This window comes from Meles meles, chromosome 20 (genome assembly GCF_922984935.1).
Source record: "Meles meles chromosome 20, mMelMel3.1 paternal haplotype, whole genome shotgun sequence".
NCBI lineage: Eukaryota > Metazoa > Chordata > Mammalia > Carnivora > Mustelidae > Meles > Meles meles.
The window spans coordinates 54,049,857-54,063,219 of NC_060085.1; the positions used below are offsets into that span (position 1 = coordinate 54,049,857).

Genomic DNA, 13,363 nt, shown 5'->3' on the forward strand with positions numbered 1-13,363 from the left:
TTTCACCTTGTCAACTGTGCCTCCGCTCAGGTACTAGGGCTCTGCACTTCCCTGTCTTGGGGGAGCAAGGGACAGAGAGCGAAAGGAAGGCAGCGGAGGTAGTGACAGTGGGTTCTCTCTGTTCCGGCGTGTTCTCTGAACTGAACATCAAGGCTCTAAGGAAAACCCAGAAGCACAGGAAGCGGTGCCATGCAGGGTTATTACATAAACTCTTAAAATCTCTCCCAAAGAGAGTTTCAACAGTATTCTCCTAGTGACTTGTTTTTCATTCAAACACTTACTTAGCACCTAGCAGGTGTCGGGCATGGTGCTGGGTGTTCATGGGACAGACGTGAGTAAGACTCAGCTCCCTGAGTCCTGGAAGGATGTGCCGTCTGGGGAGAGGGATACACAACTACAGCAAAGTGTTACCATTTCATACAAAGACATGTTCATCGCGAAGCAGAAGGAATCCCGATTCGCCAAGAGAGGGAGGCAAGAAAAGCGTACCAGGAAGGAGTGAAGGCACAGGGGCTCACTTCAGCAAGCCGGAGCACAGGGGCAGAAGCTCCTGTCTGTGTGGTGTCTTCTGGGGCTGACTGGAGTCACAGAGGAGGAGAGGAAGATGGCAGAAACCTTCTGAAGTGCCGAGACCAGGAAAGAGGGCACTGTCGTGGGAGTGGGGTCTAGACTACGGCTGGGGCCCATATCGGCATGGACGATATTCAGCAGGGCATGCCAGTGGGTTTGACACGAGGGGTAAAGTGGGAGGAAGCCACTTCGAGAGCAAGTGGAAAGACAGCTGTCCCATCATAAAGATGGGGGACAGACTGGAAGAAGAAGAAAGGAGCTACTAAAATCAATCCCAGCAAAGCAGCACCGACCCGAGGGGCACATGCAGTAGCTCAAAGGCAGGCGGCTCTACGGGTGCGAAGGGCAGGACTCGGCTGGACGTGAAGATCTGGGAACCCTCCACCTGGAGTGGTAACCCAACCCACGAGTTGGCATGTGGCTTCCTCAGCAGCATCTGGACAGTGACCAGGACACAGCTCAGCAGAATGGCAGTAATGCCAAGTCTCTGAAAGATCCTGAGTGGAGCAGGCACAGAAGTAGGAGGGGAACCAAAGAAAGGGAGAAAGCGGCCATAGAAACCAAGGGGGAAGATACAAGGAAGAGGAAGTTCAGTAAGATAAGGAATTGCAGGTTTCCTTCTAGATCTGGTGATGAGTGGGTCACCAGTGAATGAGGGAGAGAAGTTTCATTAAAATTGTTGGCAGAGGCGCACCTGGGTGACTCAGTCGGTGAAGTGTCTGACTCTTGATTTCAGCTCAGGTCATGATCTCAGGGTCGTTGAGACTGAGCTCCACATGGGGCTCCACAGAAAGTATGCTTCTCCCCCCCCGCCCCTCCTCCCACTCGGGCTCGCTTGCTAACCTTCTCTCTAAAATAAATAGGTCTTTAAAAATACATAAGTCGTTGGCAGAGATCACAGTACTGGACTGGGAAGAGGATACGGAAGTAGAAATAACATGCTTTCTAGAAAGAGCTGAGAGAGGGGGAGAGAGCCAAGGATGGAAGATGAGAGACACAACGTCAAGGGAGGACAGGACCTCAGCCTGCCTCAACTTCTCTGGACTCAACAGAACTTCCCCAAGAGCCCCAGACAGGAAAGATGGCGTCCAATAGTCCCAAATCCAGGAATGATACAACCACTTCATTCCAACAGCCGCTACAACAGTACAGGAGCACCAGACCCTTGTCAATCTGAACGTTCATAACAGAATTTTTGAAACCAAACAAAATGCTCGTTTTGTTAGGCAAGTGTGCTTCCTGGAATATTCCTAACAGGTCTCATGAAAAGGGCATGAAGGAGTCCATGGCTACTTACATGATCAGTCCTGGGCTAAACAATGTTTCCATTTATCGGGCTTCTCAAAGCCTGCTATGTGCTACCATGAGCAAGCAGATCTGAAAGATCGGGTTAGGTACTTCCCAAACTTGGGTGAGGGAACACTTTTTTCCTTAGAGCGTGTGCAGGCAAGAGCATCTTGAGACAATCTACGGGCAATGGTGCCTTGAACCCGTAAGAAGTGGGACTTTAGTGGTCACATGCAGCTGAGGAAATTATTCCTGATGAGTTAGAAAACTCCATAGCCATTCCTTGATGGGTTCAATGCCAGCGAAAGATTTAGGGAAGCAATGAGGTTTCAGTTCTCAGACTTGATTCTACAGTGACCTGACCTAGTAAGAGCTGGTTTGTTTCTTCCACTTGACCTTCACCCAGTTTCTGGAGCTGGTTTCTATGTGGATCCTTTGCTGCACTTCTTAGATCTCTTCAAGAAAGGGAAGGCAAGAAGGATAATTTTGAGGAGAGCACAGTAGTGAAGCCGGTTTCCTTTTTTTTTTTTTTTTAATATTTTATTTATTTATTTGACAGACGGAGACCACAAGTAGGCAGAGAGGCACCTGAGATCATGACCTGAGCCGAAACCAAGAGTCCAATGCCCAACCAGCTGAGCCACCCAGGCCCCTCACATCAGTTTTCTTCTATTTTGCAGTACATTTTGCCTCCGTCAGGGCTATGAAGGCTTAGATCCAGAATTCAGATCTCTTGTCTGGCAAGGATTCTAGCTACTGCCAGACTGAGAACACTACTGCCACATTAAGGTCTCTAATTACGCTTTGCAGACAATTTGTGAAGAAATTTCAAAATGGAGGCGGGGGTGGGAAGGGTTGGTTTACCCAGGGATTTAGCAAAGAAGATGGAGACCGGGTACTGGCACTTCTCAAATGAAAGCCATGCCAGACACAGATCAGTGGGTCTGTAAACTCCTTTGCTATGTTCCAGCTGCATGAAGCACAGGCAAATGATGGATTTACAAGCAAGACCCGAAAGGAAAATAAAAGAACCCTCAGCACTCACACACAGGCAATGCTTCTCAGTACTCCTCTTCCCGGTCCTTGGTCCAATCTACTCCAGTGACAGCACTTTGTAAACTTGCAGGACAGCCTGGCCTTGTATTGCAACAAGAGGTCTCTGTGGTCATAAAGCCACCTCAAGATTAATCCTCTAACTATATATAAACATAGCTGCCATTGTGTCCCAGAGCAGACGCACCTTCAAGACAACAGCACTTGGAAAGCTTCAGAGCCCAGAGATCCCAGCAGGACAGAGAAACAGCCAAAGGCTGTGTTGTTTTGTTTCCTCACCTTTGGAACAAATGCCTCTGACTTACTCTGTAAATAAAAAGAGTTTTTTCTTTTTTTTTTTTTTCAATTTTAACATGCCATTTTAAAAAGTGACTTTACATGCTAATGGAAGTTTTCCGATATATCCCGGATGTTCTCTAATTCCTCTCCAGGAAAAACGTCCTCCTTTTTCAAGGTTCGTGTCCCACTTTTATATTCTCAGCAAGAAACATAAGCAACACAGAGGTCCCCAGAGCGGACCTGACAAACGAGAATGTTGATTCTGCTCCTTTGACTCCTGGCACTCCTGGCATTTCTTTACTCTGTGTGTTATTTGGCCAGAAAAAAATACCAGTAGCAGGATGGGTATCTCCCTTTCCAGCTTTCTGCAAAGACTCTTAAGGCAGAAGTGATGCCTGCTGGGAAAAGGCTGATGTCAGCTTTTAAGAGCATAGCTCCCTGCTCGGATAAGGAGGTCTTTGTTTTCGGCTGAACTGTGAAAATGAGAAAATGCCTCTAGCCTGACAAACAAGCAACCCACACAACACAGGTCAGGCCTGTGACCTTTATTTAAAGGTACCACACTTCATTAGCAAAACACTTGCACGGAACACACAGATGTGCCTTTACCGTCACCAGGGAGCAGGGGCGGCCATAAAAAACCAGCTCCGTGTCCCTCCCTGTTGAGGCTGACCTGCAGCTCCAATGACCGTGGTAGGGGCAGTCTCACACGAACTGGTTCTTAACATGCTTCCCAAATGCGAAACATTACTAAAGATCCAGGCTCCCTTCTCATTTAATTTTTTTTTTAAAGTAAATACACCTATTTGCTGTCTGTAGAGGGGAAAGTTTTTTTTTTTTTTAAATCCTAATTTAACATTATCTCGGTTTCTGAGTTAATTATATAGGATAACTAAAATTAAGGCTATAAAATATCCTCCTGAATCCCCCAGAACACTTTTGGGAGTACTTATAAGGCTGTGTGTAGAACTACAGAAAAATACTGAATATTTCAAGGCTAAAATGTCCCAAGTTTGGATGACGCCAAGAAGGATGTGGGAGAGAAGAGACAGCAGATAGTTTGAGGGATTCTATTTCAAGAGCATTTGATTTATGAAATCTGAAAAGGATTTTGTGTCTGATCCTGACGGGATCCTGAAAAGGATTATATGTGTCTCTATACACTTAAACCAAATTTTACACTGTTCCACTGTAAGTCCGTTATACTAAAGTTACTATTGGCCTGTGCCTCTAACCCACTAAAATTGCGTTAGAACTTTTAAACAAGAACTAAAACAATTTTTTTTTCAAAAAGATTTTTTATTTATTTGAGAGAGCGAGAGAGAGTGAGAGAGAACACAAGTTTGGGGGGTGGGGAGTACAGAGGGAGAAGCAGGCTTCCCGCTGAGCAGGGAGCCCAATGTGGGGTTCGATCCCAGGACCCCGAGGTCATAACCAGAGCCAAAGGCAGATGCTTAACCAACTGAGCCACGCAGGCATCCCCCAAGAATTAAAACACTTTAAAAAGCACTTTCCTTCGGGCCCCTGGGTGGCTCAGTGGGTTAAAGCCTCTGCCTTTGACTCAGGTCATGATTCCAGGGTCATGGGATCAAGCCCCACATCGGGCTCTCTGCTCCGCAGGGAGCCTGCTTCCCCCTCTCTCTGCCTGCCTTTCTGCCTACTTGTGATCTCTGACTGTCAAATAAATAAACAAAAAAAATCTTAAAAAAAGAAAAAAAAGGCACTTTTCTGGGCATAAATGAACAAATAGACAAATACACATGCCTTCCTGTAGGGCGCTCGCTGCACAGACACATCATTTCAAGCCTCTTCTGGGGAAGCTAAATGGCAGCTCTCTTTGGCCATCTCCAAAGGGACCCATCACTGCTCAGAGAGGATTTGCCTTGCAGAGTTACTGTTACTGTTACTACAGAGTTTCTTGTTACTGACAGCTCTTCACCACCTCGTGCCCCCACCCTGGCTACTGCTAAAGCGAAGTCTCCACCTCCCATCTCCAAAGCATCATCAGTAGCATTTTGAGAGTGCTTAACTAGAAGACTGTCTAAAACCAAAAGGTGCTAGGGTTCTGTATCAGATGGTTCAGAGCGACTAAATACTGACATTATTAATGTAAACGTACCGTCCTCGCCAAGAGGATCTGGCTCTGGGATCAGACAGCCTGGGTTTTGATTCCTGGCCCAGTGACCTATTAATGAGCTGTGTGACCTTGACCAAGTACAGAACCTCTCTGGGCTTCAGTTTTCCCATCTGTAAGCGAGGGATAATCGTAGCATCCACATCCTGGGGTCACGAGGATGGGGTGATATCATGCCCATGAGGTGCTCAGCACAGTGCCTGGTATACAATAATCAATCCTCACTGTTACTAAAAAGCCCTAAGGGAAAAGCTCTCATGATTCTGGGGATGCTGCAGATCCCGAGCGGTCACCATTCTCGGTGGTGAAGTGTGCCCCCTCTAAGGCTTATGTGGACGTGAACACATCTGTAACTCGTGCTGTCTCTAAGTATGTATTACTGTTTACCTGACCAAGTCCCAGCTGCCAGCAGGGTCACGGTACCAAAATAACCCCAACTTCTCAATTTCCTCAGGGTCTAGTTTTAATATGAAACGAAGGATTACCCTCATCACTTTTCGTGGAGTCTGTGGAATAAACTCTTGGCAAAGCATGTCCATATGTATCCAAATTAAAGGTACTAAAGAGATACAAGAAACACAGCATCACCAAAGGGAGCATGAGGTCGCTGCCAAGCATTTTACACACAGACCCCACAAACTACAGGTATTCCAGAACATCTGAGGGAACCATTTACACAATCAACCTCACTGCAAAAATAAAACCCAGAGGAAAACCCCCAAACCCATTTTAGCCAGTAGTTAGTAAGTTTTTATGTTTTGTTTTGTTTTACTGAGTTTCCTTTCTAGGACTAGGACTTAATTTCAAAGGCCACCTCCAGCCTTCTGTCAAGCTGAAAGAATCACTGGTTTTGAGTTTGTCTGTTTCTCCCTCTTTTCTATTCATGCTTATGGAGGGAAGAGTAGGCAACTAGGGCCAGGGGGGTGGTGGGAGGAGTAAGAATAGGGAGTGAAGGGAAGGAGAAAGCAAAGACCGAAGGAGGAAACAGAGGAAAAGGAGGAGCAGAGGAAACAGAGGAGCCCAGAGGCTGCATATGCATTCAAAGAGAAAGCAGAATTGGCTACATTAGGCTTGAGAAAAGACTTCAAAAGAACGGCCACAGAAGCAAAGACAACAGCATGGGACACATTTCACACCAGGACAGTATTTCAGAGGAGCGCCACCCGTGAGGAGAGGCACTGTTTTCTTTCACTAGCCCTTCCCCATTCAGTGTGGACTGCTAACTCCATCTGCGGCAAACCCGGCTGGTTAGAGCACAAGCCTAGAGACCGTGGCTTTGATCCCAGTGTGAGCTTACCGGGTTTTGCCCCATCCCAGGCCAGGGGCAACTACTTTGCAACTAATAGCACTGATCACAAGGGGATGCCTCCCCCAGATGGAAGAGGAGCACAATCTCTTGCAAATGGGTCTAATTCAATTCAACATAGAAATTACTTAGTCCCTACCATGTACCGGACATTGCACTGGTGAAGTGTCATAAATATATGATGTCCGTATTTAAGATGCATCCAATTCTGCCTTGGGTAAAATACAGTTTTGGCAAATGACCTTTGGTTTCGCACACAACAGGGCTAATCCCAGCTCCACTGCTTTGGACCACAATTATCTCAGAGTCTCAATTTCTGCTTCTCTAAGTAACAGAGCGTGCGCTCGCTCGCTCTCTCTCTCTCTCTCTCTCTCCCACACACACACACACACACACACACATCCCTACCTGTCTTAAAGGGTCCTATTTATTATGAGAGTAAAGTAAGATAATATCTTTAAAGTATCGAGCACAGGATGAGCATACAGTTAGCACTCAATAAATACTCCCTCTCTCTCACAGATGACCAACTCAACTGCTCAATGGCAAACCTTTAACACACACAAACCCTATACATACCTACACACACACACACAGAGCTGAACATGGCTTTCTTTCCAAAAGTCACCTTAGATTGTACTCTTCAGCACAGAACTCTCAGCCAAGCAGCCCAAACCAGGTCACAAAACCAGCATCAATTTAGCCTGTTGTTTTAACTCCACCAACTGTCTGCCTTCAAGAGTTTTTACAGCACTACAAATGCACAAGTTTATCTACTGCAGCATTATCAGGACTATAAAATGCTAGAAATTACCCTTATGTCCAGATAAAGGGGACTGGCTAACTGACCTCTGGCATGTGCACACCATGGAAAGCTATGCAGCCATAAACTAGGAAAAGGAAGGGCATGCGAAAATTTCTACCGTATATGGTTGAATGAAAACACCAGAACTCAAATGAACATATAAAGTATGTTAAGAAAAAGATGGGGAACTGAGAAACCATTTGTGTATCTGCTTACTTTAACTTTAACAAAAAGAAACACAAGAAGGATAATAGCCTACAAGAGGAAGGAGCAAAAGGAAAGTAGTCCTCCAAGTACTTGTTAACACAGTTTTGACTTTTAGAAGCATGTTAATGTTTTACATATTCAAAAATAAAACACAATCAGGGCGCCTGGGTGGCTCAGTGGGTTAAGCCTCTGCCTTCAGCTCAGGTCATGATCTCAGGGTCCTGGGATCGAGCCCCACATCAGGCTCTCTGCTCAGCGGGGAGCCTGCTTCCTCCTCTCTCTCTGCCTGCCTCTCTGCTTACTCGTGATCTCTCTCTCTGTCAAATAAATAAATCTTTAAAAAATAAATAAATAAATAAATAAATAAAACACAATCAACAAAGATGGATCTACAGCTAGATGCAAAGAGAAATGAATGAACCCAACTATATACCCTGGTTAACACAACAAGGAAAGGTGGGGAGAGGAAGCAACTGACTACAAAGTTACAAGTACTTTGTTACGCAGTCAGCACCAAAAAATGAACTGCCAGCAAATCTTGAACTCTTCTTGGTGGGTTTGTTTTTCCCAGTGGTATGGGCACAGCAATTCTGAAACTATGGTATGTGAACCACAGGAGTGAACACTAAGTAAATATATTACTGGGAAACAGGGAGATGCAAATATGGAATGGGGGATGGTGAGGAAGAATTCTGTGGAATTGGGATTAGCACTGGGAATAGTAACATGAACTCATGATTTCTTAGCTCTTTCCCCTGACAGAACTTTCTGTGATGGTAGAACTATTCTATATCTGTGCTGTTCAACAGGATAGCCACTAGCCACATGTGGCTGCTGGGCTTGAAATATGTCTACTGAGTATGAAACGTGACAAGTGCAACAGAAAAACTGAATTTTAAACTTTATTTAAATTTAAAATTTGAATTGTCACATCTAGTTAGTGTCTATAATACTAAACAACTCAAATCTAAAGGCAATGACAGACTGTGGACTCCGAGAAACAAACTGAGGGTTTTAGAGGGGAGGGGGCAGGGGGATGGGTGAGCCTGGCGGTGGATATTAAGGAGGGCGCATATTGCATGGCGCACTGGGTGTTGTACATAAACAATGAATTTTGGAACACTGCATCAAAAACCAATGATGTATTTATGGTGACTAACATAACAATAAAAAAATTTTTTTAATTAAAAAAGCTTGGGATAACAATAACAACAACAACAAAAAGACAAAGGCAATGACAGCATAAAAATACTTAGCACCCAGATTTTGGCTTCTAAATCCTATTAGCCACAAAAAGGAACCAGGGTCCTCTGGAGAAATGGTTGATTCCATGGCCGGCACAGGTAGCTTACAAGAGGATTATGTTTGCCAGAAAATAAGAAGTGCTTAAAAAAAAAAATAAAAGGCCCATAACGAGGACACAGGAGCCAGCTAAAGTACTCCGTGAGTCCATATGGGTCATGGATACAGTAAGAGAACTCTTCCTTAGCAGATCACACCTGAATACCAGGGTCATAGAAAAAAATTACTTTTTGACATTTCCATCAGAGGAATTCCAACACCCATGCCCCCATACCTTACTTAATCCACTTTCTTTCTAAGCGACACAGTATCTTTCAACTTCTAAATTAAACATTCATATTCTCAACACTTTTCTTAAAAAACAAACAAAAAAATACTTCTCTGAGTCACCACATCAAGAAAGTCAATGAAGAGTTCAAATGACCCAGGCTATACAGAGTTGGAATAAGAGTCCAGGAATTCTCAGTTTGCAAGTTCTGGAGAAATCACTATGGAAATCTCTCTTCTTTGTCTTCCTCCTCCCTGGATTAAGTCAGATGAAATTTAGTCACTGTCTGTAGCTTCCTATTCTGGCTCGGAGACACCCCACCTCTCCTCCTCTCTACTGAAAAGTATCTCAATATGATGATTTTAATGAAATGCAGCCAAGGCTTGCATCTTTGAAACTCTCTTAGTTGTCAAAACTGTTTTCAACAACACTCCATGCCCAGAATTATTGTGATTTCTTCAGTGATAAGATAAACAAAACACATTTTCACTACACAACATGAACATGTTTTAAGAAGATAAAAGCAAAAAATCATTCTGTAATTTCCTTAAAGAGATAAATATACTACGCCATTCTTTTCCAAAGAAATATCAATTTGTAATTTATTATTTTAAGAAAACTCCTTAGACATATCAAATAAACAGGAGGGAACACCCTTATAGCTCAAAGAGGCAACGTTCCCTCAAATCCAACAATAGTAAGTACAACATGAAGAGAGATGCAGCATCTTTCCAATTTGCCTATAAAATCTGTAATTCCACGCTTATAAGATACAAATAGAAACACTGTTACCCTTACTGAAACAAATAATCATCACAGGAGAACAGGGACAGAAGAATGAACAAACCACACGCTGATCACCTAGAAGTCTAAGCAGTATGGCCCATGGGGCCGCTGCTCTTTCTACTTGCTTAGAACTGTGTGATGATGTCAATTGTGAGAGGCACATGAAACCCAGCAATTCTATTTCTATTATTTACACTTTAAATTATTTATAGTGTCCTCATTATAACATAGTATGAATAATTTATAGTCATCTGTACTTCAAGATCATATTTGCAACGACCCAAGGAGTTACAAAATCATTTTCTTTTGTTAGTTTTTTTTTTTTTAAAGAATTTATTTATTTATTTGACAGAGAGAGTGCATGCAAGGGAGCGGCAGGCAGAGGGAGAGGGAGAAATAGACTCCCTGTGGAACAGAAAACCTGACGTGGGGCTCGATCCCAGGACCCTGGGATCATGACCTGAGCTGAAGGCAGATACTTAACCAACTGAACCACCCATGCACCCCTCATTTTCTGTTTTAACATAATAATAATAATATTAATGATGACTTTGCCTGAGTGCTTACCATCTAGACGCCAGGCACTGCAATAGGCATTACGATCATCCGATGATGACATAACTATGATTACTTCCACCAAAAGATAAAGAAGCTGAAATCTGAGCCCAGATTCTGAGTGCAATTCAGACACATTCAGGCATTAGATTCACCATAGTAGTATTTTTATTCTTTATCATTGTTATCAATATCAGAATAAGGGACTTAGCAATAATAAAAGTAATAGCTACCATCCGATGAGTACCAAACTGCACCAAACTCCCCGCACATGCTGACTCTCGTGCTCCTGACAGGTGTATCACCGCCAGTTTACAAAGAAGGACAGTGGGCCCAGGTACATTAAGTGGCAGAATAGCAATTTACACCAAGGCATGTCTGCTCACAAAATACACTGTTTCAGGGCTACCTCCCCTTTGCTTCCAAAAAAAAAAAAAAAAAAAAAAAAAGACCAACTGTCTCCTAATTGGGTTTCAGGAAAGAGGAGGCAGAGGAGAAGAAATTGCTAGTAACAAGAGAACGAACAAACAGTTGAGCGCCCAGAACCTACATGACGAGCCTCTCCCTATTTGGGAGAGCTCATTGTTTTGCAGTGCCTTGTTGCTGGATTCCTGATTGTAGCAAATTCCAGGGCTCCAGACTGCAGGCTCAGCCTCTGACTAACACTACCGTGATTTATTTGAGGATAAATACCTCTGTCAGTATGTCTTATGACTGAACACAACAGTCCGAGCAGGCTGGAATGCACGGAATGCTCGGGACTGGGGCGCTGAGGCAGCACGGGGCTGCTGGCCTTGGCGGCGGCCTCTCCCTACGCAGGGTCTCCACCAATGAGAAAACAGGAACTCTCTGAGCAGTCACACTCCTGCCAGAAGCAGCAGCATCCTCAGAAATCAGAACTGGGAAGCCAAGCATTGTGAATAATTACAAAACATCAATTCCTGCCCAGGGAGGGGGAAAAGAGTAGGATCTTTTAACCTGAATCTACAAAGCTACACCTTCTCATCATCAGGGCTATCTCACCCCCCTCTGACAAGCTCCTCCACTCCGACAATACTGACTCCCTGCACAGTTACCAGAATAGACCCTCCGGGCATCTATCTGGCTGGCTGGCTCCAAGCGCTGAGAACATGGGAAAAGGCATTCCACTCCCTTTGTGGAGCGTGAGTGTTCAGAAGAGAGTGAAAAGTGGAAGCCAGAACAAGGTGCACAGAAGCAAGCTATTTTCCTAATGTAAACGTTGGGATGCTGTATGGATTCAGAAAACTTTCATTTCAACCCCTCTGTTTCACAAATAAGGAAACTGAGGCCAGAGAGTTGGAGCAACTCCTGTCATGATTGTAGAGAATGCTGGTGGCAGAGGGAGGCCCAGCCCCAAGCCGAGTGCTCTAACGGCTACAACAGGCTCACATACCAGAAGTGACGAGCAGCACTTATCGTAAACACAAAAAGCCATCTTTCCCACTTAGGAAGGTCTCAAGTTTATACCCTGAATATACACAAGGTGAAAATTAATTCAATCGTTCCCCTGCTTTTCTACAGTATGCTTTCCACAATCAGCTGTGGCCTGGAAGCAAATGATTCTCCTTCTAGCCAACAGCAGCTGAATGCTCCATCCCAATGCCTCTGTCATTCACCTCCCAGTACCACACATTTTCTGATCTCACAGCACCACAAGAAGAAGGGTGAATATAGTACAACAGTTACTCTAAGAAAAGACCACATTCACATAACTATTATTATAGTATATGATTATAATCATTCTATTTTATTATTGTTGTTGTTAATCTCTTACCGTGCCTAATTTATAAATTAAACTTTCTCACAGGTATCTATGTCTAGGAAAGCACACAGCTTATATAGGGTTTGGTACTCTCTATGTATCAGGTATCCGCTGGGAGTCTTGGAACATATACCCCTCGGATAAGGGGGGGGGGGGCGCTACTGTACTTTTTTTTTTTTTAAAGATTTATTTATTTTGAGAGAAAGCGAGAAAGTGAGGGAGAGAGAGCAAGCATGAGAGGGGGGCAGAGGCAGAGAGAAAGGGAGGAGCAGACTCCCCATTAAGCAGAGATCCCGACGTGGGGCCTGATCCCAGGACCCTGAGATCATGACCTGAGCTGAAGGCAGACGCTTTACTGACTGAGCCACCCAGGTGCCCCGCTACTATATTTCTTACTGTGTACAAGCCTAGACTCCTAAGCAAAACATCTTACATATGTCTGCTCAGGGGCTCACCTTTCCTTCCATTTCCTGGCCCGTAAGACATTCATCAAAGATGTATTCTCTTACCAACCATCAGTGATACAGGCAAGAAAAGGCAGTCTTCAGACAACCACTGCTCAAAAGCTGGAAGAGAAAGCTAACATCCATGGGGAACACACACACACACACACACACACACACAGAGTCATACAAATAATCTGGAAGGAAAGAAGATGTCATCTCTCAAGTTATTAAAACAGTTAATCTCCCGCCTGGCAGGTAAGCACTGTTCACCCTTTCACTTCACAGACGGCACGAAGTTGCAAGAGAACACGGCCCCAGCACAGAGCCGGCGGAAGCCACCACCAGAACGCCTGCACTTCAGAAAGAAGGAACTCACAGATGGGGGTTGAAGATGCGACTCATCTTAGAAGCATGGTCGTTTTCACAGTCCAGGTCGTCGTCCCCTTGCTCCACGCTGAACTTCCGCTTGCTGGGACTGATGGGCGGAGGGCCTGTGCGGTGACTGGTGAGGGCAGACGCCACAGGGAGGGTCTGCATCCTGGGTTCTCCCCTGAGAGCAGCTTCACCTACGCAAAGAGAGAT

At 44.6% G+C, this 13,363-nt stretch overlaps 1 protein-coding gene across 4 annotated transcripts in view; it reads right to left on the bottom strand.

The window, feature by feature from the left end:
* VGLL4 (vestigial like family member 4) overlaps positions 1-13,363 on the bottom strand; it is a 159,503-nt gene that overhangs the window by 29,388 nt on the left and 116,752 nt on the right. For all 4 annotated transcript variants that reach the window (XM_045990786.1, XM_045990787.1, XM_045990788.1 and 1 more), the window contains one exon: positions 13,158-13,347. In XM_045990786.1, the coding sequence (XP_045846742.1) occupies positions 13,158-13,347 (190 nt within the window). The remainder of the gene's footprint in view (positions 1-13,157; positions 13,348-13,363) is intronic.